General features: G+C 45.7%; 1 protein-coding gene across 8 annotated transcripts in view; it reads left to right on the top strand.

Moving 5' to 3' along the window:
* The window catches only part of mapk10 (mitogen-activated protein kinase 10), an 83,275-nt gene that overhangs the window by 3,194 nt on the left and 53,680 nt on the right, over window positions 1-26,401 (top strand). For 4 of the 8 annotated variants that reach the window (XM_038988759.1, XM_038988760.1, XM_038988761.1 and 1 more), the window contains exons 1-3: window positions 8,808-8,929; window positions 24,432-24,561; window positions 26,202-26,260. In XM_038988759.1, the coding sequence (XP_038844687.1) occupies window positions 8,808-8,929; window positions 24,432-24,561; window positions 26,202-26,260 (311 nt within the window). Of the gene's footprint in view, window positions 1-8,759; window positions 8,930-24,431; window positions 24,562-26,201; window positions 26,261-26,401 lie in introns of those variants that run through there. The other 4 variants (XM_038988764.1, XM_038988763.1, XM_038988766.1 and 1 more) reach the window with 2 other exon arrangements.

Here is a 26,401-nt window from a genome sequence, read left to right as displayed (position 1 = left end):
GATGGATGGATGGATGGATGGATGGATAGTTTTGATGTGGATGGGAAGGAAGGAAGGAAGGAAGGAAGGAAGGAAGGAGATGGATGGTGGATGGAGGTGGGATATGGATGGTGGATGGATGGATGTGGTGGAAGGAAGGAGATGGGGAATGGATGGATGGGTGGAAGGAAGGATGGTGGATGGTGGTGGTGGAGGAGGATGAGGGAGTGGATGATGATGGAGGGGGGGGAGGTGGTGGATGGGGTTGGTGGTGTGGGTGAGGGAGGGGAGGGGGGAGGGCGGGGGTGGGGAATGGATTTGGTGGCGAGAATGGAAGGATGGATGGATGGAAGGATGGAAGGATGGAAGGATAGATGGAAGGATACATCTTTGGGATGTACAGAGCCTTCATAAAGTATTCATTCCCCTTAACCTATGATGTTACATTACAGCCTGAATTCAAAATTCATTAAATGTATTTGTTTTCTCACCCATCTACACACAATACCCCATAATGACAAAGTGAAAACATGTTTTTAGAAATGTTTGCAAATGTATTAAAAATGAAATACAGAAATATCACATTGACATAAGTGTTCACACCCCTCCGTCAGTGCATGTTAAAATCACCTTTGGCATCAATTAAAGCTGTGAGTCTTTCTGGGTAAGTCTCTTAGAGCTTTGCACACCTGGATTGTACAATATTTGCTAATTATTAAAACAAAAAATTCAAACTCTGTCAAGTTGGTTGTTGATCATTTTTCAAGTCTAGCCATAGATTTTCAAGCCGATTTAAGTCGAAACTGTAACTACGCCACTCAGGAACATTCAATGTCGTCTTGGTAAGCGACTCCAGTGTAGATTTGGCCTTGTGTTTTAGGTTATTGTCCTGCTGAAAGGTGAATTCATCTCCCAGTGTCTGGTGGAAAGCAGACTGGACCATGTTTTCCTCTAGGGTATTGCCTGTGCTTAGCTCCATTCCATTTATTTTTTATCTAGAAAAACTCCCCAGTCCACAACAAATGCAAGCATACCCATAACATGATGCAGCCACCAGTATGCTTGAAAATATGAAGAGTGGTACTCAGAAATGTGTTGTATTTGCCCCAAAAATAACACTTTGTATTCAGGACAAAATGTGAATTGCTTTGCAAAATGTTTTGCAGTTTTACTTTAGTGTATCCTGTGCAGAAACAGGATGCAGATTTTGGAATATGTTTTATTCTGTACAGGCTTCCTTCTTTTCGCTCTGTCAATTAGGTTAGTATTGTGGAGGAACTAAAATGTTGTTGATCCATCCTCAGTTTTCTCCTTTCACAGCCATTAAACTCTGGAACTGTTTTAAAGACACAATTGGCCTTATGGTGAAATCCTTGAATGGTTTCCTTCCTCTCCGGCTACTGAGTTAGGAAGGACACCTGTATATTTGTAGTGACGGGGTGTATTGATACACCATCCAAAGTGTAATTAATAACTTCACCATGCTCAAAGGGATATTTAATGTCTGCTTGTTTATTTGACCCTTCTAACAATAGGTGTCCTTCTTTGCGAGGCATTGGAAACCTCCCTGGTCTTTGTGGTTGATTCTGTGCTTGAAATTCACTGCTCGACTGAAGGACCTTACAGATAATTTGTATGTATTGGGTATAGAGATGAGGTAGTCAATTAAGATCATGTTAAACACTATTATTGCACACAGAGAGAGTCCATGCAACTTATGATGTGACTTGTTAAGCAAATTTTTACTCCGGAACTTATTTAGGCTTGCCATAACAAAGAGGTTGAATACTTAGTCACTCAAGACATTTCCACTTTTAATTTGATTAATTCCAAAACATTTCTAAAAACATAATTCCACTTTGACATTAAGGGGTATTGTGTGTAGGCCAGTGACACAACATCTAAATTGTATCCATTTTAAATTAAGGCTGTAACACAACAAAATGTGGAACAAGTCAAGAGGTGTGAATACTTTCTGAAGGCACTGTTATCTGTCTTTAATAAAAGCTGTCTAGAACCACCCCACTAAATTCAATAAACGATTGCAATTACTGGAGATCTTTGTTAATTATGATCTATTTAATTGTCAGTCGGCTGTTGAAAAGCAGACCTCTTGATAGAACTGGACAGTCTAGAGCAGGGCTCTTCAACCTCTCCAGGAACAGGCTCTGGTCTGGACTGACTGTAGATAGCAGGGCTCTTCAACCTCTCCAGGAACAGGCTCTGGTCTGGACTGACTGCAGATAGCAGGGCTCTTCAACCTCTCCAGGAACAGGCTCTGGTCTGGACTGACTGCAGATAGCAGGGCTCTTCAACCTCTCCAGGAACAGGCTCTGGTCTGGACTTACTGCAGATAGCAGGGCTCTTCAACCTCTCCAGGAACAGGCTCTGGTCTGGACTGACTGCAGATAGCAGGGCTCTTCAACCTCTCCAGGAACAGGCTCTGGTCTGGACTGACTGCAGATAGCAGGGCTCTTCAACCTCTCCAGGAACAGGCTCTGGTCTGGACTGACTGCAGATAGCAGGGCTCTTCAACCTCTCCAGGAACAGGCTCTGGTCTGGACTTACTGCAGATAGCAGGGCTCTTCAACCTCTCCAGGAACAGGCTCTGGTCTGGACTTACTGCAGATAGCAGGGCTCTTCAACCTCTCCAGGAACAGGCTCTGGTCTGGACTTACTGCAGATAGCAGGGCTCTTCAACCTCTCCAGGAACAGGTTCTGGTCTGGACTTACTGCAGATAGCAGGGCTCTTCAACCTCTCCAGGAACAGGCTCTGGTCTGGACTGACTGCAGATAGCAGGGCTCTTCAACCTCTCCAGGAACAGGCTCTGGTCTGGACTGACTGTAGATAGCAGGGCTCTTCAACCTCTCCAGGAACAGGCTCTGGTCTGGACTGACTGTAGATAGCAGGGCTCTTCAACCTCTCCAGGAACAGGCTCTGGTCTGGACTGACTGCAGATAGCAGGGCTCTTCAACCTCTCCAGGAACAGGCTCTGGTCTGGACTTACTGCAGATAGCAGGGCTCTTCAACCTCTCCAGGAACAGGTTCTGGTCTGGACTTACTGCAGATAGCAGGGCTCTTCAACCTCTCCAGGAACAGGCTCTGGTCTGGACTTACTGCAGATAGCAGGGCTCTTCAACCTCTCCAGGAACAGGCTCTGGTCTGGACTGACTGCAGATAGCAGGGCTCTTCAACTTCTCCAGGAACAGGCTCTGGTCTGGACTTAATGCAGATAGCAGGCCTCTTCAACCTCTCCAGGAACAGGCTCTGGTCTGGACTGACTGCAGATAGCAGGGCTCTTCAACCTCTCCAGGAACAGGCTCCGGTCTGGACTGACTGCAGATAGCAGGGCTCTTCAACCTCTCCAGGAGCAGGCTCCGGTCTGGACTTACTGCAGATAGCAGGGCTCTTCAACCTCTCCAGGAACAGGTTCTGGTCTGGACTTACTGCAGATAGCAGGGCTCTTCAACCTCTCCAGGAACAGGCTCTGGTCTGGACTGACTGCAGATAGCAGGGCTCTTCAACCTCTCCAGGAACAGGTTCTGGTCTGGACTTACTGCAGATAGCAGGGCTCTTCAACCTCTCCAGGAACAGGCTCTGGTCTGGATTGACTGCAGATAGCAGGGCTCTTCAACCTCTCCAGGAACAGGCTCTGGTCTGGACTGACTGCAGATAGCAGGGCTCTTCAACCTCTCCAGGAACAGGCTCTGGTCTGGACTGACTGCAGATAGCAGGGCTCTTCAACCTCTCCAGGAACAGGCTCTGGTCTGGACTGACTGTAGATAGCAGGGCTCTTCAACCTCTCCAGGAACAGGCTCTGGTCTGGACTGACTGTAGATAGCAGGGCTCTTCAACCTCTCCAGGAACAGGCTCTGGTCTGGACTGACTGCAGATAGCAGGGCTCTTCAACCTCTCCAGGAACAGGCTCTGGTCTGGACTTACTGCAGATAGCAGGGCTCTTCAACCTCTCCAGGAACAAGTTTTGGTCTGGACTTACTGCAGATAGCAGGGCTCTTCAACCTCTCCAGGAACAGGCTCTGGTCTGGACTTACTGCAGATAGCAGGGCTCTTCAACCTCTCCAGGAACAGGCTCTGGTCTGGACTGACTGCAGATAGCAGGGCTCTTCAACTTCTCCAGGAACAGGCTCTGGTCTGGACTTACTGCAGATAGCAGGGCTCTTCAACCTCTCCAGGAACAGGCTCTGGTCTGGACTGACTGCAGATAGCAGGGCTCTTCAACCTCTCCAGGAACAGGCTCTGGTCTGGACTTACTGCAGATAGCAGGGCTCTTCAACCTCTCCAGGAACAGGTTCTGGTCTGGACTTACTGCAGATAGCAGGGCTCTTCAACCTCTCCAGGAACAGGCTCTGGTCTGGACTTACTGCAGATAGCAGGGCTCTTCAACCTCTCCAGGAACAGGCTCTGGTCTGGACTGACTGCAGATAGCAGGGCTCTTCAACCTCTCCAGGAACAGGCTCTGGTCTGGACTTACTGCAGATAGCAGGGCTCTTCAACCTCTCCAGGAACAGGCTCTGGTCTGGACTGACTGCAGATAGCAGGGCTCTTCAACCTCTCCAGGAACAGGCTCTGGTCTGGACTGACTGCAGATAGCAGGGCTCTTCAACCTCTCCAGGAACAGGCTCTGGTCTGGACTTACTGCAGATAGCAGGGCTCTTCAACCTCTCCAGGAACAGGCTCTGGTCTGGACTTACTGCAGATAGCAGGGCTCTTCAACCTCTCCAGGAACAGGCTCTGGTCTGGACTGACTGCAGATAGCAGGGCTCTTCAACCTCTCCAGGAACAGGCTCTGGTCTGGACTTACTGCAGATAGCAGGCCTCTTCAACCTCTCCAGGAACAGGCTCTGGTCTGGACTGACTGCAGATAGCAGGGCTCTTCAACCTCTCCAGGAACAGGCTCTGGTCTGGACTGACTGCAGATAGCAGGGCTCTTCAACCTCTCCAGGAACAGGCTCTGGTCTGGACTTACTGCAGATAGCAGGGCTCTTCAACCTCTCCAGGAACAGGTTCTGGTCTGGACTTACTGCAGATAGCAGGGCTCTTCAACCTCTCCAGGAACAGGCTCTGGTCTGGACTTACTGCAGATAGCAGGGCTCTTCAACCTCTCCAGGAACAGGTTCTGGTCTGGACTTACTGCAGATAGCAGGGCTCTTCAACCTCTCCAGGAACAGGCTCTGGTCTGGACTGACTGCAGATAGCAGGGCTCTTCAACTTCTCCAGGAACAGGCTCTGGTCTGGACTTACTGCAGATAGCAGGGCTCTTCAACCTCTCCAGGAACAGGCTCTGGTCTGGACTGACTGCAGATAGCAGGGCTCTTCAACCTCTCCAGGAACAGGCTCTGGTCTGGACTTACTGCAGATAGCAGGGCTCTTCAACCTCTCCAGGAACAGGTTCTGGTCTGGACTTACTGCAGATAGCAGGGCTCTTCAACCTCTCCAGGAACAGGCTCTGGTCTGGACTTACTGCAGATAGCAGGGCTCTTCAACCTCTCCAGGAACAGGCTCTGGTCTGGACTGACTGCAGATAGCAGGGCTCTTCAACCTCTCCAGGAACAGGCTCTGGTCTGGACTTACTGCAGATAGCAGGGCTCTTCAACCTCTCCAGGAACAGGCTCTGGTCTGGACTGACTGCAGATAGCAGGGCTCTTCAACCTCTCCAGGAACAGGCTCTGGTCTGGACTGACTGCAGATAGCAGGGCTCTTCAACCTCTCCAGGAACAGGCTCTGGTCTGGACTGACTGTAGATAGCAGGGCTCTTCAACCTCTCCAGGAACAGGCTCTGGTCTGGACTGACTGTAGATAGCAGGGCTCTTCAACCTCTCCAGGAACAGGCTCTGGTCTGGACTGACTGCAGATAGCAGGGCTCTTCAACCTCTCCAGGAACAGGCTCTGGTCTGGACTTACTGTAGATAGCAGGGCTCTTCAACCTCTCCAGGAACAGGCTCTGGTCTGGACTTACTGCAGATAGCAGGGCTCTTCAACCTCTCCAGGAACAGGCTCTGGTCTGGACTTACTGCAGATAGCAGGGCTCTTCAACCTCTCCAGGAACAGGCTCTGGTCTGGACTGACTGCAGATAGCAGGGCTCTTCAACCTCTCCAGGAACAGGCTCTGGTCTGGACTTACTGCAGATAGCAGGCCTCTTCAACCTCTCCAGGAACAGGCTCTGGTCTGGACTGACTGCAGATAGCAGGGCTCTTCAACCTCTCCAGGAACAGGCTCTGGTCTGGACTGACTGCAGATAGCAGGGCTCTTCAACCTCTCCAGGAACAGGCTCTGGTCTGGACTTACTGCAGATAGCAGGGCTCTTCAACCTCTCCAGGAACAGGTTCTGGTCTGGACTTACTGCAGATAGCAGGGCTCTTCAACCTCTCCAGGAACAGGCTCTGGTCTGGACTTACTGCAGATAGCAGGGCTCTTCAACCTCTCCAGGAACAGGTTCTGGTCTGGACTTACTGCAGATAGCAGGGCTCTTCAACCTCTCCAGGAACAGGCTCTGGTCTGGACTTACTGCAGATAGCAGGGCTCTTCAACCTCTCCAGGAACAGGCTCTGGTCTGGACTGACTGCAGATAGCAGGGCTCTTCAACCTCTCCAGGAACAGGCTCTGGTCTGGACTTACTGCAGATAGCAGGGCTCTTCAACCTCTCCAGGAACAGGCTCTGGTCTGGACTGACTGCAGATAGCAGGGCTCTTCAACCTCTCCAGGAACAGGCTCTGGTCTGGACTGACTGCAGATAGCAGGGCTCTTCAACCTCTCCAGGAACAGGCTCTGTTCTGGACTGACTGTAGATAGCAGGGCTCTTCAACCTCTCCAGGAACAGGCTCTGGTCTGGACTGACTGTAGATAGCAGGGCTCTTCAACCTCTCCAGGAACAGGCTCTGGTCTGGACTGACTGCAGATAGCAGGGCTCTTCAACCTCTCCAGGAACAGGCTCTGGTCTGGACTTACTGCAGATAGCAGGGCTCTTCAACCTCTCCAGGAACAGGCTCTGGTCTGGACTTACTGCAGGTAGCAGGGCTCTTCAACCTCTCCAGGAACAGGCTCTGGTCTGGACTGACTGCAGATAGCAGGGCTCTTCAACTTCTCCAGGAACAGGCTCTGGTCTGGACTTACTGCAGATAGCAGGCCTCTTCAACCTCTCCAGGAACAGGCTCTGGTCTGGACTGACTGCAGATAGCAGGGCTCTTCAACCTCTCCAGGAACAGGCTCTGGTCTTGACTGACTGCAGATAGCAGGGCTCTTCAACCTCTCCAGGAACAGGCTCTGGTCTGGACTTACTGCAGATAGCAGGGCTCTTCAACCTCTCCAGGAACAGGTTATGGTCTGGACTGACTGTAGATAGCAGGGCTCTTCAACCTCTCCAGGAACAGGCTCTGGTCTGGACTTACTGCAGATAGCAGGGCTCTTCAACCTCTCCAGGAACAGGCTCTGGTCTGGACTGACTGCAGATAGCAGGGCTCTTCAACCTCTCCAGGAACAGGCTCTGGTCTGGACTGACTGCAGATAGCAGGGCTCTTCAACCTCTCCAGGAACAGGCTCTGGTCTGGACTGACTGCAGATAGCAGGGCTCTTCAACCTCTCCAGGAACAGGCTCTGGTCTGGACTTACTGCAGATAGCAGGGCTCTTCAACCTCTCCAGGAACATGCTCTGGTCTGGACTGACTGCAGATCTCTACAGGAGGAACAGGCTCTGGTCTGGACTTACTGCAGATCTCTACAGGAGGAACAGGCTCTGGTCTGGATTGACTGTAGATCTCTACAGGAGGAACAGGCTCTGGTCTGGACTGACTGCTGATCTCTCCAGGAGGAACAGGCTCTGGTCTGGACTTACTGCAGATCTTTACAGGAGGAACATGCTCTGGTCTGGACTTACTCCAGATCTCCCCAGGAGGAACATGCTCTGGTCTGGACTTACTCCAGATCTCCCCAGGAGGAACAGGCTCTGGTCTGGACTTACTCTAGATCTCTACAGGAGGAACAGGCTCTGGTCTGGACTGACTGCAGATCTTCTTGCTATAGTCTTATTCTCTTCAGAAAATGCATCCAAATGGCAGCCTATATCCTATATAGTGTTCTACTTCTGTCCATAGGTCTCTGTTCAAAAGTAGTGCACTATTAGTGATTAGGGTGCTATTTGGGACACATGTATAATGTGCATAGAAATAGAATGAATGCACTATATCTCTGTGGTGCTGTACTATGCTAGTCTCTTATTCAACATGGAATATATTTGGCTTATGTATGCATGTTTGGACAGTCAGTTACTAGACTGGGCTGGACATGTACATGGAGTAATGTGTGTGTCCTGTGTGGCAATTTGAGACACTACCATGTTGCATCCCTGTCCTGCCCGGTTTATGTCTCCCTGTTAGTTCTGGATAGCCGATACGTCCCCACTCTCATGCAAACCCTTTGTCCACAGAATACCGAACAGGCATGTTTTGTTTCTATAGTTTTCTGTAAACTGTTGTTTTAGAAAACTCAAGAGTGAAGGAAGTGGAATGAATAAGAATATCTTATTATGAAGTTTGGAAATTAGACATGCCAATAACAGCGGACACAGAATATGTGATATATGCTTTAATGTTGCAGGCATATTGTACTGTAGTCAACATGCATTGTTAATGGGACTAGTTCTAAATGGTATTTTGAATGAATAAAATGAATAAAATAACTTTAGCAATGCAACTGGTGTTTTAGAGCCAGTCCCAGAGGTGAAAGTGACATCACTGACCTTTTTGTTTTGTCTGTCTACTGCAGGGTTTTGGTAAACAATTGGATGTGTCATATATCGGCAAACACTACAACATGTCTAAAAGCAAAGTGGACAACCAGTTCTACAGCGTGGAAGTAGGAGATTCCACCTTCACAGTTCTCAAACGCTACCAGAATCTAAAACCCATCGGTTCTGGAGCTCAGGGAATTGTCTGGTGAGTACTGGAACACTGCTTTTTACACTCGTTATATTGTTGTGAAGGAAAATAAATGAACTGTTGAATGTATTATTATTGGGTTTCAGTAGGATGACAGTGTGCAGATATGGATTGTTTATAGTGAAATGAATGAAATGTTAAAGAGAGTATTCCACTGCATAACGTCATATTTGGTTTCTGTATAATGTACTGGCAGATATTGACTGGTTTGATTGACTTGTGTGGTCTTAGCATAAAAAAATACAAATAAACAAAATATTTCACTGGGCGGTATCAGTGATTGACACTTTGTGGAAATCCTGGCAGTTTTTAAGAATACCAAATTGGGTGCTTAGTCTAGAAAGAACCAGTTTGGTCATGATGAGCTGTCTGATACATTCTGAAGCTCAGTAGGAACCAGGAAATCATTAACATTCACCTCACGGCAGCTCTGTCAGCAGCTCAGGAATGAAAAGACTGTGCTCTACCCTTGGAAAAAGGGAGATCAATGGAGATTTCCATTCCAACACTTTGTCAACGTCATTCTGCCTTGGTCCGTCTGTCTTTCCCCTGGAATCAGGCAAGAGCCCCCCCCCCCCCCCCCCCTGGATGTAACCTCCTGTTCTCTCCCGTGGCCTCCTTCCCATAGCGATTGTGTACACTTACAAAAGGGAAATGGGTGAGTTGTAGGAATGCTGTAACCGTAGAAATATAACTAATAGAACGGTTGGAAATAGAACTACTAGACCGGGCATCCCCTTTTTTTTATGTCAATCCTGCTCTAGTAATTCTGTTTCTTTGGATGGTAAACAGGAAATTCTAATTCATCTGGTTCATTCACAGAGTAACACGATTTGGTGTTTCAAGTTGTGTCCCACGGCAACAGTATTAACACCACAAAAAGATAAATCCTCCTGAGAGAAAATAAAGGTTGCCATAGGGCTCTGGTCAAAAGTAGTGCACTATATAGGGTACCATTTGGGAAGCAGGCATAGGCTACGATAATACAGGCTTTTAAATAAATACTGTTGAATATAGGGTATACTGTTGTTGTCCTGCCTCCAGTCAGACTGCAAATAACAGAGAGAAAGACGTATCATGAAATCAACATCATTATGCATTCTGTTATATAATCAGATTCAGGAGATGTTCCCCTGTACACTGAGACAATGTTCTCGCTGTGAGAGAGAGACCTGGGCTTGTGTTCCAAGAGCGTCTCAGAGTTGGGATAGTCATCTAGCATCAGCTCCCCCTTGTCAATGTAATTGTATTCATTGTGCTCTAAAAGGAATCCTAACTGATCCTAAATCAGTACCTCTGAGATGCTTTGTGAATACGAGCCCTGGTCTTGTATTCAAAGATCTAGTATCAGCTCCCCCCTTGTCAATGTAATTGTATTTCTTCTGATCTAAAAGGCAAACTGATCCTAGATCAGCACGACCCCTGCACTACGGTGTGGTTACACCATGGTCAGAGAGCTTTCAAACAGAGACACCATGGTCAGAGAGCTTTCAGACAGAGACACCATGGTCAGAGAGCTTTCAGACAGAGACACCATGGTCAGAGAGCTTTCAGACAGAGATACCATGGTCAGAGAGCTTTCAGACAGAGATACCATGGTCAGAGAGCTTTCAGACAGAGACACCGTGGTCAGAGAGCTTTCAGACAGAGACACCGTGGTCAGAGAGCTTTCAGACAGAGACACCGTGGTCAGAGAGCTTTCAGACAGAGACACCGTGGTCAGAGAGCTTTCAGACAGAGACACCGTGGTCAGAGAGCTTTCAGACAGAGACACCGTGGTCAGAGAGCTTTCAGACAGAGACACCGTGGTCAGAGAGCTTTCAGACAGAGACACCGTGGTCAGAGAGCTTTCAGACAGAGACACCGTGGTCAGAGAGCTTTCAGACAGAGACACCATGGTCAGAGAGCTTTCAGACAGAGACACCATGGTCAGAGAGCTTTCAGACAGAGACACCATGGTCAGAGACACCATGGTCAGGGAGCTTTCAGACAGAGACACCATGGTCAGAGAGCTTTCAGACAGAGACACCATGGTCAGAGAGCTTTCAGACAGAGACACCATGGTCAGAGAGCTTTCAGACAGAGACACCATGGTCAGAGACACCATGGTCAGGGAGCTTTCAGACAGAGACACCGTGGTCAGAGAGCTTTCAGACAGAGACACCGTGGTCAGAGAGCTTTCAGACAGAGACACCGTGGTCAGAGAGCTTTCAGACAGAGACACCGTGGTCAGAGAGCTTTCAGACAGAGACACCATGGTCAGAGAGCTTTCAGACAGAGACACCATGGTCAGAGAGCTTTCAGACAGAGACACCATGGTCAGAGAGCTTTCAGACAGAGACACCATGGTCAGAGACACCATGGTCAGGGAGCTTTCAGACAGAGACACCATGGTCAGGGAGCTTTCAGACAGAGACACCATGGTCAGAGAGCTTTCAGACAGAGACACAATGGTCAGAGAGCTTTCAGACAGAGCTCCACCTTAGGATGCATCAGCAGGTTGGGCTAGTGGTGATGACATCACACAGCCCTCATAGTGATGGTTTTCTAAGGTCCCTATTGGCTCCAAGCTTTCCATTAACATTCTACTGCTGTTTCTATGGCTACACCGCCCACCTTCTTTCTTCATAGAAAGACACAGTGCCTTCGGAAAGTATTCAAACCCTTTGACTTTTTCCACGTTTTGTTACGTTACAGCCTCATTCTAAAATGTATACAATCATTTTTTTCAAACAGGTTTTTATACATTTGTTCACATTTATTAAAAAAACGAAAACAGAAATACCTTATTTACATACAGTGCCAGTTAAAAGTTTGGACGCACCTACTCATTCAATGCTTTTTCTTAATTTTTTAAACTATTTTCTACATTGTAGAATAATAGTGAAAACATCACAACTATGAAGTAATACATGGAAACCCCAAAAAATACCTCCCCAGTTCAAACGCTAGTCTTTATATTGTTGACTCTTTTCTTTACAACACAAGGTTTGTAGATATTGTTTTGAATGTCAATATAGAAATGATGAAGGAAAGCTCTCTCGGCCGACTACAATGTATTCCAAGATATTGATTATTCTGAGATGTGCTGTAGCTGAATATTCTTGTTAGTCTGTCGGTTCCTCTGTCTGTTCCCCTGTCGGTTCCTCTATCGGTTCCCCTGTCGGTTCCCATGTCGGTCCCTTGTCGGTTCCTCTGTCGGTTCATCTGTCGGTTCCCCGGTCGGTTCCCCTGTCGGTTCCTCGGTCGGTTCCTCGGTCGGTTCCCCGGTCGGTTCCCCGGTCGGTTCCCCGGTCGGTTCCCCGGTCGGTTCCCCGGTCGGTTCCCCTGTCGGTTCCCCGGTCGGTTCCCCTGTCGGTTCCCCGGTCGGTTCCCCGGTCGGTTCCCTTGTCGGTTCCCCTGTCGGTTCCTCTGTGAGTTCGTATGACGGACACTAACATTGTAGAGGATTTGTACGTCTGGGGGCCTGGTGTCTGAATAGTAATGTAACGGCCTAATATTCCTCATACGTCTGGCGGCCTGCTAGCTTGATAAATAGCTTCTATTCTGCTGTGATGAGATTGTGCGGAGTCAGCATAGGGTGTAGACACACACACACACACACACACACACACACACACACACACACACACACACACACACACACACACACACACACACACACACACACACACACACACACACACACACACACACACACACACTGTTGACACAAAGCAGCCTCCGTACAAATAGCTTCCTGGTAGAAATATTCCTATAATCCCCGGGGAACGGTGACTGTTGGCCATTAAAGTTGAATTATCTCTAGCACATAGACTATAAGACCCTCTAACTGAACTGGAGAGAGGAGGAGGGGGAGAGGAGGGGGGCAGAGGGAGGGTAGGATGGGGAGAGGGGGGGAAGAGGAGGTGGAGAGGAGGGGGGGCAGAGGGAGGGTAGGAGGGGGAGAGGAGGGAGAGGGTAGGATGGGGAGAGGGGGGGAAGAGGAGGGGAGGGCAGAGGGAGGGTAGGAAGGGGAGAGGAGGGAGAGGGTAGGATGGGGAGAGGGGAAGGAAGAGGAGGGGGAGGGTAGGATGGGGAGAGTGGGGGAAGAGGAGGGAGGGCAGAGGGAGGGTAGGAAGGGGAGAGGAGGGAGAGGGTAGGATGGGGAGAGGGGAGGGAGGGTAGGAGGAGGAGACGAGGGAGAGGGTAGGACCTGTAAGACCTGATTGATGGTTGGTATGATGGTTGATATGATGGTTGGAATGATGGTTAGAATGATGGTTGGTATGATGGTTAGAATGATGGTTGGAATGATGGTTAGAATGATGCTTGATATGATGGTTGGTATGATGGTTGGTATGATGGTTGGAATGATGGTTAGAATGATGGTTGGTATGATGGTTGATATGATGGTTAGAATGATGGTTGATATGATGGTTAGAATGATGGTTGGTATGATGGTTGATATGATGGTTGATATGATGGTTGGTATGATGGTTGGAATGATGGTTAGAATGATGGTTGGTATGATGGTTGATATGATGGTTGGTATGATGGTTGGTATGATGGTTGGAATGATGGTTAGAATGATGGTTGGAATGATGGTTAGAATGATGGTTGGTATGATGGTTGATATGATGGTTAGAATGATGGTTGGAATGATGGTTGATATGATGGTTGGTATGATGGTTAGAATGATGGTTGGAATGATGGTTGATATGATGGTTGGTATGATGGTTGGTATGATGGTTGGTATGATGGTTAGAATGATGGTTGGTATGATGGTTGATATGATGGTTGATATGATGGTTGATATGATGGTTGATATGATGGTTGGTATGATGGTTGGTATGATGGTTGGAATGATGGTTAGAATGATGGTTGGTATGATGGTTGGTATGATGGTTGGTATGATGGTTGATATGATGGTTGGAATGATGGTTGATATGATGGTTGGTATGATGGTTGATATGATGGTTAGAATGATGGTTGGAATGATGGTTGATATGATGGTTGGTATGATGGTTGGTATGATGGTTGATATGATGGTTAGAATGATGGTTGGTATGATGGTTGGTATGATGGTTGATATGATGGTTGGTATGATGGTTGGTATGATGGTTGGTATGATGGTTGGAATGATGGTTGGTATGATGGTTGATATGATGTATCTGGAGGCTGTTCTGACAGGAGCCTTGGGGTCAGTCAGGGGAATCTACCACTGCTACTGAAACTACAACTGACACAGGTCCTAAAAGGTTACTGACTGGTTACAGGTTACTTGACGTTGTGTCTGTGTGTCTGTGTGTGTGTCTCTGTGTGTGTGCATGCATGCGTGCGCGCGCGCGTGTGTGTGTGTGTGTGTGTGTGTGTGTGTGTGTGTGTGTGTGTGTCGATGGCTAAAATGTAGTGACAGCGTCTCATGAAAACACTAGTTTGTCTGTATGACTATCATGCTTCCTCCCTATACCCAGGAGGCATTTCATGGAGGATTGTGGGTAAATTCCTTGTAATCCTGAATGAGTTTTTAACAGATGTTGTTAAAGCACTATTGTATTTTTCAAGTGCCCAGATGACAGATTATGAGATGTTTTCATGAACATCATGAAACATAATCATGTGAATCATTGTGTTGTTTTAGCATAGCATTGTGTTCTATTAGCATAGCATTGTGTTGTATTAGCATAGCATTGTGTTGTATTAGCATAGCATTGTGTTCTATTAGCATAGCATTGTGTTCTATTAGCATAGCATTGTGTTGTTTTAGCATAGCATTGTGTTCTATTAGCTAAGGATTGTGTTGTTTTAGCATAGCATTGTGTTCTATTAGCTAAGGATTGTGTTGTATTAGCTAAGCATTGTGTTCTATTAGCTAAGGATTGTGTTGTTTTAGCATAGCATTGTGTTCTATTAGCTAAGGATTGTGTTGTATTAGCTAAGCATTGTGTTCTATTAGCTAAGGATTGTGTTGTTTTAGCATAGCATTGTGTTCTATTAGCTAAGGATTGTGTTGTATTAGCTAAGCATTGTGTTCTATTAGCTAAGGATTGTGTTGTTTTAGCATAGCATTGTGTTCTATTAGCTAAGGATTGTGTTGTATTAGCTAAGCATTGTGTTCTATTAGCTAAGGATTGTGTTGTTTTAGCATAGCATTGTGTTCTATTAGCTAAGGATTGTGTTGTTTTAGCATAGCATTGTGTTCTATTAGCATAGCATTGTGTTGTATTAGCATAGCATTGTGTTCTATTAGCTAAGGATTGTGTTGTTTTAGCATAGCATTGTGATCTATTAGCTAAGCATTGTGTTCTATTAGCTAAGGATTGTGTTGTATTAGCTAAGCATTGTGTGGTATTAATCAAATCAAATCAATTTATATAGCCCTTCTTACATCAGCTGATAACTCAAAGTGCTGTACAGAAACCCAGCCTAAAACCCCAAACAGCAAGCAATGCAGGTGTAGAAGCACGGTGGCTAGGAAAAACTCCCTAGAAAGGCCAAAACCTAGGAAGAAACCAGGCTAGGAGGGGTGGCCAGTCCTCTTCCCTCTTCTGGCTGTGCCGGGTGGAGATTATAACAGAACATGTCCAAGATGTTCAAATGTTCATAAATGACCAGCATGGTCAAATAATAATAATCACAGTAGTTGACGAGGGTGCAGCAAGTCAGCACCTCAGGAGTAAATGTCAGTTGGCTTTTCATAGCCGATCATTAAGAGTATCTCTACCACTCCTGCGGTCTCTAGAGAGTTGAAAACAGCAGGTCTGGGACAGGTAGCACGTCCGGTGAACAGGTCAGGGTTCCATAGCCGCAGGCAGAACAGTTGAAACTGGAGCAGCAGCACGGCCAGGTGGACTGGGGACAGCAAGGAGTCATCATGCCAGGTAGTCCTGAGGCTTGGTCCGAGGGCTCAGGTCCTCCGAGAGAGAGAAAGAAAGAGAGAAAGAGAGAATTAGAGAGAGCATACTTAAATTCACACAGGACACCAGATAAGACAGGAGAAGTACTCCAGATATAACAAACTGACCCTAGCTCCCCGACACATAAACTACTGCAGCATAAATACTGGAGGCTGAGACAGGAGGGGTCAGGAGACACTGTGGCCCCATCCGATGATACCCCCGGACAGAGCCAAACAGGAAGGATATAACCCCACCCACTTTGCCAAAGCACAGCCCCCACACCACTAGAGGGATATCTTCAACCACCAACTTACCATCCTGAGACAAGGCCGAGTATAGCCCACAAAGATCTCCGCCACGGCACAAACCAAGGGGGGGCGCCAACCCAGACAGGAAGATCACGTCAGTGACTCAACCCACTCAAGTATCGCACCCCTCCTAGGGACGGCATGCAAGAGCACCAGTAAGCCAGTGACTCAGCCCCTGTAATAGGGTTAGAGGCAGAGAATCCCAGTGGAGAGAGGGGAACCGGCCAGGCAGAGACAGCAAGGGCGGTTTTTTGCTCCAGAGCCTTTCCATTCACCTTCACACTCCTGGGCCAGACTACACTCAATCATATGACCCACTGAAGAGATGAGTCTTCAGTAAAGACTTAAAAGTTGAGACCGAGTCTGCGTCTCTCACATGGGTAGGCAGACCAATCCACAAAAATGGAGATCTATAGGAGAAAGCCCTGCCTCTGTAACGATTGTCGTCGGGAGAAGGAGAGGAGGACCAAAGTGCAGCGTGGTACATATCCATAATACTTTTAATCAAGAATAAATACACGAACAAAAACAACAAAACGACCAACGAACAGTTCTGACAGGTGCAACAAACACTAACCAGAAAATAACCACCCACACCCAAAAGTGGGAAAACAGGCTACCTAAGTATGGCTCTCAATCAGAGACAACGATAGACAGCTGCCTCTGATTGAGAACCATACCAGGCCAAACACATAGAAATAGAAAACCTAGACCTACAACATAGAATACCCACCCACATCACACCCTGACCAAACTAAAAATAGAAACATACAAAGCAATCTACGGTCAGGGCGTGACAGCCTCCAGCTGGTTTGCTTAGAAATTCTAGGGACAATTAGGAGGCCTGCGTCTTGTGACCGTAGCGTACGTGTAGGTATGTACGGCAGGACCAAATCGGAAAGATAGGTAGGAGCAAGCCCATGTAATGCTTTGTAGGTTAGCAGTAAAACCTTGAAATCAGCCCTTGCCTTAACAGGAAGCCAGTGTAGGGAGGCTAGCACTGGAGTAATATGATCACATTTTTTGGTTCTAGTCAGGATTCTAGCATCCGTATTTAGCTCTAACTGAAGTTTATTTAGTGTTTTATCTGGGTAGCCGGAAAGTAGAGCATTGCAGTAGTCTAACCTAGAAGTAACAAAAGCATGGATACATTTTACTGCATCATTTTTGGACAGAAAGTTATTAGCATAGCATTGCATTGCTATTAGCATAGCATTGTGTCATATTAGATAACCATTGTGTTGTGTCAGCTAAGCATTGTGTGGCATTAGCATAGCATTGTGTCATATTAGATAACCATTGTGTTGTATTAGCTAAGGATTGTGTGGTATTAGCATAGCATTGTATCATATTAGATAATCATTGTGTTGTATTAGCTAAGGATTGTGTGGTATTAGCATAGCATTGTATCATATTAGATAATCATTATGTTGTATTAGCTAAGCATTGTTTTCATTTTACGGTCAGACAGCATAGCATCTGTCCCAGTAGCCTTTCCAATCCTGTATTTCAGGAGGCTGCCTGCTGCTGTTGCATTGTTAATGAGCACAAACATGTTTTCCTGAGCTGAGCCAGAGACAGGAGAGAGAGACAGGAGAGAGAGACAGGAGAGAGAGACAGGAGAGAGAGACAGGAGAGAGAGACAGGAGAGAGAGACAGGAGAGAGAGAGACAGGAGAGAGAGAGAGAGAGAGAGAGAGAGAGAGAGAGAGAGAGAGAGAGAGAGAGAGAGAGAGAAGGGTGGGGGTAAATGGATAGAGATGGAGAGGGAGAAGGAGAGAGGGAGAAGGAGATGGAGAAAAAGAGAGAGATGGGCGGTATAGAGAGAGAGAGAGAGAGAGAGAGGGAGAGAGAGAGAGAGAGAGAGAGGGGGTATCGGGAGAGAGAGAGAGATAGAGAGGGCGAGAGGGGCTAGAGAGAGAGAGATAGGGATAGATAGGGGGGTATAGGGAGGAGAGTGAGGGAGAAGGAGAGGGAGAAGGAGAGAGAGGGGGGGGTTATAGAGAGAGAGAGATAGAGAGAGGGTTATAGGGAGAGAGAGAGAGAGGGTTATAGGGAGAGAGAGAGAGAGGGTTATAGGGAGAGAGAGAGAGAGGGTTATAGGGAGAGAGAGAGAGAGGGTTATAGGGAGAGAGAGAGAGAGGGTTATACGGAGAGAGAGAGAGAGAGGTTATAGGGAGAGAGAGAGAGAGGGTTATAGGGAGAGAGAGAGAGAGAGAGAGAGAGAGAGAGAGAGAGAGAGAGAGGGTTATAGGGAGAGAGAGAGAGAGGGTTATAGGGAGAGAGAGAGAGAGGGTTATAGGGAGAGAGAGGGTTATAGGGAGAGAGAGAGAGAGGGTTATAGGGAGAGAGAGAGAGAGGGTTATAGGGAGAGAGAGGGTTATAGGGGGAGAGAGAGAGAGAGGGTTATAGGGAGAGAGAGAGAGAGAGGGTTATAGGGAGAGAGAGAGAGAAATGTATGGTGGTTCTTTCTTTAAAAGTTGCATCTTATGCCGTGACCGTTAGTGGTAGATGGTGTCATTCTGTCATTGCACCACACTATCACAAAGGGGGAGTTAGAACGCTGATCTATCTCTATCGGTAGTCTAAACTATGGCAATTAATTCAGTCTGAGAGTCTCTCTTCTCTGGCACTAGAGTCCTGCATCAGGCAACAATAAAAAAAACATGTCAGTGGTCTTGGAGTTAAGAGAGAACTTGGGTAAATACAAAGGGGGAATTTCACTTGACATTTTCGAAAAATAGGCACGGTGGGATTTTGGTTTCTCTCCCTCTAAAAACAGAAATAAATAATTGTAAATAACAAACTGTCTTTATTTACAAAGTAGTAAGAATGTCTCACCCCATGTTCAAGAATGGCCTTTTTCCCTTTATTCAGATTACAACCGCTCACTTTCGGGTTATTTGAAAAAAATGATCTACAGAATATCATTCTTTTTTAAACAAGCCATAGAAAGTTGGTTGCAATTTCAGTTTAATCAACCAGAAAAGACAGAAGTAAGGAACTTATCTGTCGGCCCTACGTTAAAGACCAAAATTGGTTAAAGAAAATTGTGATAAATAAAAATATATACCAGTTTCATTTAAAGACAAAAAAATTGACAACTGTGCCATATAGATTGCAAAATAGTTGGGAAGAGATTTTCGATGTACCGATTCCATAGCACATGCTTTATGAATTGACACACATTTGTCTGTTTATTATAACCTACGGCAGGCCTAAAACCTATGGGTTTAACCTTCTGAATTAATGATTATATTGAAGATAGAAGCCACCTCTTCATGAGTTCCAAGAGCCGATCTGTTATCCAACGATTATTATTATTATTACTATTACTGAATTACAGAGCATGGGGACTGGTCTTGATAAATCAATCAGATTTTTATTTACAGTTCTCCCGACCGGTCCCGTTGTACAGCGGCATATTTTCCTAACTGAAACTCTTAATTAAATCGCTTTAGCCGTGATTGTAAAATGAATCAGCCGATGCATTGGTCCAGAGCCAGGTGGTATTGGCGGAGAGTCACGTCATTGGCGGAGAGTCAGGCGAAGAATGAGACGTTGAAGAGGGGGCGAGGAATGAGATGCAGTCACAATCCATGCCAGGCTCAACCTGTGAGCTCTGGAACTCCGCCTTCTGTTTGTGGACCCTGAAAACAACATGTCCTTGATGAAAATATGGCACATGGTTTATGAATTGACACCCAATTTTCCGTTCCTCCTGAAAGCGATAATATTAAAAACAGTCAAATGCATTCTCTCCGTCGCCCACACAGCACTTTAAACATTTGGATAATAAAGCATTTAAAGGCTGACATTGGTTGATTTTAATACTTCTGACAGCCAAAATTCTAACTCCACCCATAACTTTTGAACTTTAAAAAATTCCCAGAAGGCATGGATTATTATAACCTACTGCAGGCCTAAAACCTATGGGTGCAAACAACGTTTCTGTGATGGGTTCTTAGCCTGACAATAGACTCTTCCACCTTTACAAAAGGATAGTCTAATAGCTCGGGCTAGGTGTGAAAAAAAATCCCCCCAATTTGCAATGTATTAAGTATTCTAAAGTTTTACATTTCTAACTACAAACATCATGCAACCACATAATGTCGGATAAAGCATATACTGTACAGTATTTCTTCATCAACATCTTTATGCTTTCATGAATAAAAGAATGATAAAAATACTCTTGAAAATGCAGATGTTTAATTTCAACTATCAGCAGGACAATAGACTCTGTTTTGACCAAGTTAATCTGCTCATGTTGTGTGTGTTAGATTATTTGTGACATTGTGGCATTTTAAGCATATCGAAGATAGAAGCCACTTCTTAATGAGTTCCGAGAGCCGATCTGTTATCCAACAATTAGATTAATTGCCCGGTTGCTGTAGGTGTGAAAATCCCCCCAACTTGCAATGTATTCGATGCTATAGTACTAAAGTAGTTTTACACAGTATCTATTCATCAACATCTTTCTGCTTTCGTTCATAAAATAACAATAAAAAAGACTTTTAAAATGTAGATGTTTATTTCAAGTACTGTACAGTACATCTCAGCTACATTTTAGTTGCACTTCCCCCCAGCTCCATGACCACGGGTAAAACCTTGCTGAGATGATCAATGTATTTGTCCGTTTCTCAAGCCAAAATGTCTTGATGGCCTTCACCTGTTCATCTTTGCTTGTAGGCTTGGCAGAGTTACGGATTAATTTTTCAGAATAAAGTAGGCTAATGAAGGCAACAAATTGTTGAACACCCAAAGTCATTCAATTGTTATAATAGGATTTGAAGCAATAGCCTACCCGCGTGTGGTCAACTATTTCAGCACCATTTCGCGCTGCTCTGAGACAAGCATGGGGACTGGTCTTGATTTTTATTTTCACTGAATCTCCGTTTGGGTATTGGTTAGACTACAATTAGGGTGTGGAAATGTTAAGATTATTTTCCTCTTCACCGGTCACGTTGTACAGAGCCATATTTTCCCAACGGAAACCCGGAGGGTTTTGTTTTTCTTGGATAGAAACACCATAATATTAATCAAATTAATTAAGGTAACTTTCTTAAAATCAATCCCATAAACTATGTTCTTACAAAAAAAGGTTTTAAAATTCTCTAGTACAGCCAATATTAAAAACAGTCAAATGCTTCTCAAAGATGCCCTCTGGTGGTCAAACTAGCACTAACTAGCATTAATGGCAACAATGGCTGACACTTAAATAACGTGCCATAGAATTCTGCGGCAACCCACAAGGTGTGCTGCAGTACGACACAACTTTTAAAGGAAGAACCACTGTAAGGAGAGACACAGACAGGGAGGATAATAGACAGGGAGGATAATAGACAGGGAGGATAATAGACAGGGAGGATAATAGACAGGGAGGATAACAGACAGGGAGGATAATAGACAGGGAGGATTACAGACAGGGAGGATAATAGACAAGGAGGATAACAGACAGGGAGGATAATAGACAGGGAGGATAACAGACAGGGAGGATAACAGACAGGGAGGATAATAGACAGGGAGGATTACAGACAGGGAGGATAATAGACAGGGAGGATAACAGACAGGGAGGATAATAGACAGGGAGGATAATAGACAGGGAGGATAATAGACAGGGAGGATAATAGACAGGGAGGATAATAGACAGGGAGGATAACAGACAGGGAGGATAACAGACAGGGAGGATAACAGACAGGGAGGATAATAGACAGGGAGGATAATAGACAGGGAGGATAATAGACAGGGAGGATAATAGACAGGGAGGATAACAGACAGGGAGGATAACAGACAGGGAGGATAACAGACAGGGAGGATAACAGACAGGGAGGATAATAGACAGGGAGGATAACAGACAGGGAGGATAATAGACAGGGAGGATGGCAGACAGGGAGGATAATAGACAGGGAGGATAATAGACAGGGAGGATAATAGACAGGGAGGATAACAGACAGGGAGGATAATAGACAGGGAGGATAACAGACAGGGAGGATAACAGACAGGGAGGATAACAGACAGGGAGGATAATAGACAGGGAGGATAACAGACAGGGAGGATAACAGACAGGGAGGATAACAGACAGGGAGGATAACAGACAGGGAGGATAACAGACAGGGAGGATAATAGACAGGGAGGATAACAGACAGGGAGGATAACAGACAGGGAGGATAACAGACAGGGAGGATAACAGACAGGGAGGATAATAGACAGGGAGGATAGCAGACAGGGAGGATAATAGACAGGGAGGATAATAGACAGGGAGGATAACAGACAGGGAGGATAACAGACAGGGAGGATAACAGACAGGGAGGATAATAGACAGGGAGGATAACAGACAGGGAGGATAACAGACAGGGAGGATAACAGACAGGGAGGATAACAGACAGGGAGGATAACAGACAGGGAGGATAATAGACAGGGAGGATAGCAGTGCAGTCTTCTTGCCCCTCGACAGATGCTTTTAAAACCAGAGCTCTGATTTGATATCAGATCCTCTCTGTCCACACATAGATGCTCCGTCACTCTCTCTAACTCCTCTTTGCTTGTCATCACCTAGACAACAGCTGTCTGTGAATGATGACTAGGAAGTAATGGATGATATAACACTCATAGGATTAAATATCGAACGCAATGTATTATTGTATATCTATGAGAATAGCCCGTCTTTGTATGACGTATCAGTGATATAACCTGACTGTTGACACCAGATGAGAGTTCACACTGTGACTATGAATCTGAATCATTCATCATTCATCATTCAATTGATCATCATTCAATTGTTTACTATATGTGCAGGCTACACGCGACCTCTCAACGCAGTTATGGTAGACAATGTCCAACCTCAATCTCACATCCAAATCTCCACTAACATGTGACACTGGCAGAGGCTGAAATCTGACCAGTAGCTCACCATGCGCCCGCTTTGTTTGAGTAACATCCTGAAACAATGTTGTTCATCTCTATTTCTTTGAGCGCTTTTGTGAACACAGTGTATCAGCCATTTTGTGATTAGCAGCAGTGATTAGCAGCAGTTTGTATTTGAGCCAGGATCTGTAGAGTCACAGCGAGCACTGCAATGCAGTGCCTTAGACCGCTGTGCCTCTTGGGAGGCCCTCTTACTGTAGATGACCTGTTTTCTTACTGTAAATGACCTGTTTTCTTACTGTAGATGACCTGTTTTCTTACTGTAAATGACCTGTTTTCTCACTGTAGATTACCTGTTTTCTTACTGTAGATGACCTGTTTTCTCACTGTAGATGACCTGTTTTCTCACTGTAAATGACCTGTTTTCTTACTGTAAATGACCTGTTTTCTCACTGTAGACTACCTGTTTTCTTACTGTAAATGACCTGTTTTCTCACTGTAGATTACCTGTTTTCTTACTGTAAATGACCTGTTTTCTCACTGTAAATTACCTGTTTTCTCACTGTAGATGACCTGTTTTCTCACTGTAGATGACCTGTTTTCTCACTGTAGATGACCTGTTTTCTTACTGTAAATGACCTGTTTTCTTACTGTAGATGACCTGTTTTCTCACTGTAGATGACCTGTTTTCTCACTGTAGATTACCTGTTTTCTTACTGTAGATGACCTGTTTTCTCACTGTAGATGACCTGTTTTCTCACTGTAAATGACCTGTTTTCTCACTGTAGATTACCTGTTTTCTCACTGTAGATTACCTGTTTTCTCACTGTAGATGACCTGTTTTCTCACTGTAGATTACCTGTTTTCTCACTGTAGATTACCTGTTTTCTCACTGTAGATGACCTGTTTTCTCACTGTAGATGACCTGTTTTCTCACTGTAAATGACCTGTTTTCTCACTGTAGATTACCTGTTTTCTCACTGTAGATGACCTGTTTTCTCACTGTAGATGACCTGTTTTCTCACTGTAGATGACCTGTTTTCTTACTGTAGATGACCTGTTTTCTCACTGTAGATTACCTGTTTTCTCACTGTAGATGACCTGTTTTCTCACTGTAGATGACCTGTTTTCTCACTGTAGATGACCTGTTTTCTCACTGTAGATGACCTGTTTTCTCACTGTAGATGACCTGTTTTCTCACTGTAGATTACCTGTTTTCTCACTGTAGATGACCTGTTTTCTCACTGTAGATGACCTGTTTTCTTACTGTAGATGACCTGTTTTCTCACTGTAAATGACCTGTTTTCTCACTGTAGATGACCTGTTTTCTCACATACAAATAGAACAAATAGCTACTGTAGAACAAACAAAGCCCCTTGGAGCATGGCAATTTGACTGGTACAATGACATAGTTCTAATTCTCTGTTTTCTGCTGTGCTCTCTGCAGTGCCGGGTACGATGCGGTCCTCGACAGGAACGTGGCCATCAAGAAGCTCAGCAGACCCTTTCAGAACCAGACCCATGCCAAGAGGGCATACAGGGAACTGGTGCTCATGAAATGTGTCAATCACAAAAACGTGAGTTACAATGTTATGTCTCGTTTAAGCAAATAACAAGATGTGTGTGTGTGTGTGTGTGTGTGTGTGTGTGTTTGTGTCTCTGTGTGTGTGTGTGTGGTTGTATTATTCAAATCAAAGTTTATTTGTTACATGCGCAGAATACAACAGGTGTAGTAGACCTTACAGTGAAATGCTTACTTACAGGCTCTAACCAATAGTGCAAAAAATGTATTAGGTGAACAATGGGTAAGTAAAGAAATAAAACAACAGTAAAAAGACAGTCAAAAATAACAGTAGCGAGGCTATTTACAGTAGCGAGGCTATAACAGTAGCGAGGCTATATACAGGCACCGGTTAGTCAGGCTGATTGAGGTAGTATGTACATGTAGATATGGTTAAAGTGACTATGCATATATGATGAACAGAGAGTAGCAGTACCGTAAAAGAGGGGTTGGCGGGACACAATGCAGATAGCCCGGTTAGCCAATGTGCGGGGGCACTGGTTGGTCGGGCCTATTGAGGTAGTATGTACATGAATGTATAGTTAAAGTGACTATGCATATATGATATACAGAGAGTAGCAGCAGCGTAAAAGAGGGGTTGGGGGGGGGCACACAATGCAAATAGTCCGGGTAGCCATCTGATTACCTGTTCAGGAGTCTTATGGCTTTGGGGTAAAAACTGTTGAGAAGCCTTTTTGTCCTAGACTTGGCACTCCGGTAATTTTTAGGGCCTTCCTCTGACACCGCCTGGTGTAGAGGTCCTGGATGGCAGGCAGCTTAGCCCCAATGATGTACTGGGGCCGTACGCACTACCCTCTGTAGTGCCTTGCGGTGGGAGGCCGAGCAATTTCCGTACCAGGAAGTGATGCAGCCAGTCAGGATTTTTGCCTTTGTTTTTTATTTTGCCTTTGTCCATAGAAATGCCCTTTTTACTTTAACCTCCCAGTCACTGCAGTGTGGCGCTGCATCATTATGGAGCTATTAAAAAAAATATGTCTCGGGGCCTCCCGGGTGGCGCAGTGGTCTAGGGCACTGCATCGCAGTGCTAACTGCGCCACCAGAGTCTCTGGGTTCGCGCCCAGGCTCTGTCGCAGCCGGCCGCGACCGGGAGGTCCGTGGGGCGACGCACAATTGGCATAGCGTCGTCCGGGTTAGGGAGGGTTTGGCCGGTAGGGATATCCTTGTCTCATCGCGCTCCAGCGACTCCTGTGGCGGGCCGGGCGCAGTGCGCGCCAACCAAGGGGGCCAGGTACACGGTGTTTCCTCCGACACATTGGTGCGGCTGGCTTCCGGGTTGGAGGCGCGCTGTGTTAAGAAGCAGTACGGCTGGTTGGGTTGTGCTTCGGAGGACGCATGGCTTTCGACCTTCGTCTCTCCCGAGCCCGTACGGGAGTTGTAGCGATGAGACAAGGTAGTAATTACTAGCGATTGGATACCACGAAAATTGGGGAGAAAATGGGATAAAATTAAAATAAAATAAAAAAATAAAAATATGTCTCAAGACATGTAAATAGCTGTTAATGTTGTAGCTTACTTACTGTACATAAACTGGAACATTAACCTGAGACTGAATGTTGCCCCAGTTTTCTCTCTGTTTGTCCCTCTCTTTCAGATCATCAGTTTATTAAATGTTTTGTTTCTATCCATTTCTTTCAGATCATCAGTTTATTAAATGTTTTCACACCACAGAAATCATTAGAAGACTTCCAGGATGTGTAAGTACCAATAAACTTTCAGAGGAAAAATGAACAATTGTGAGATCACTCAGAGAGCATGCAGGGAAAACCGTATTTTCATTTAATCGGACTTTTAATGTGACGTATTAGTCTGATTTAACAACAAAATTGTTGCGTACT

The sequence above is a fragment of the Salvelinus namaycush genome, chromosome 3, assembly GCF_016432855.1.
Source record: "Salvelinus namaycush isolate Seneca chromosome 3, SaNama_1.0, whole genome shotgun sequence".
Taxonomy (NCBI): domain Eukaryota; kingdom Metazoa; phylum Chordata; class Actinopteri; order Salmoniformes; family Salmonidae; genus Salvelinus; species Salvelinus namaycush.
Note: the sequence above shows the minus strand (reverse complement) of the source record. Positions and strands in the feature narration are given on the sequence as shown.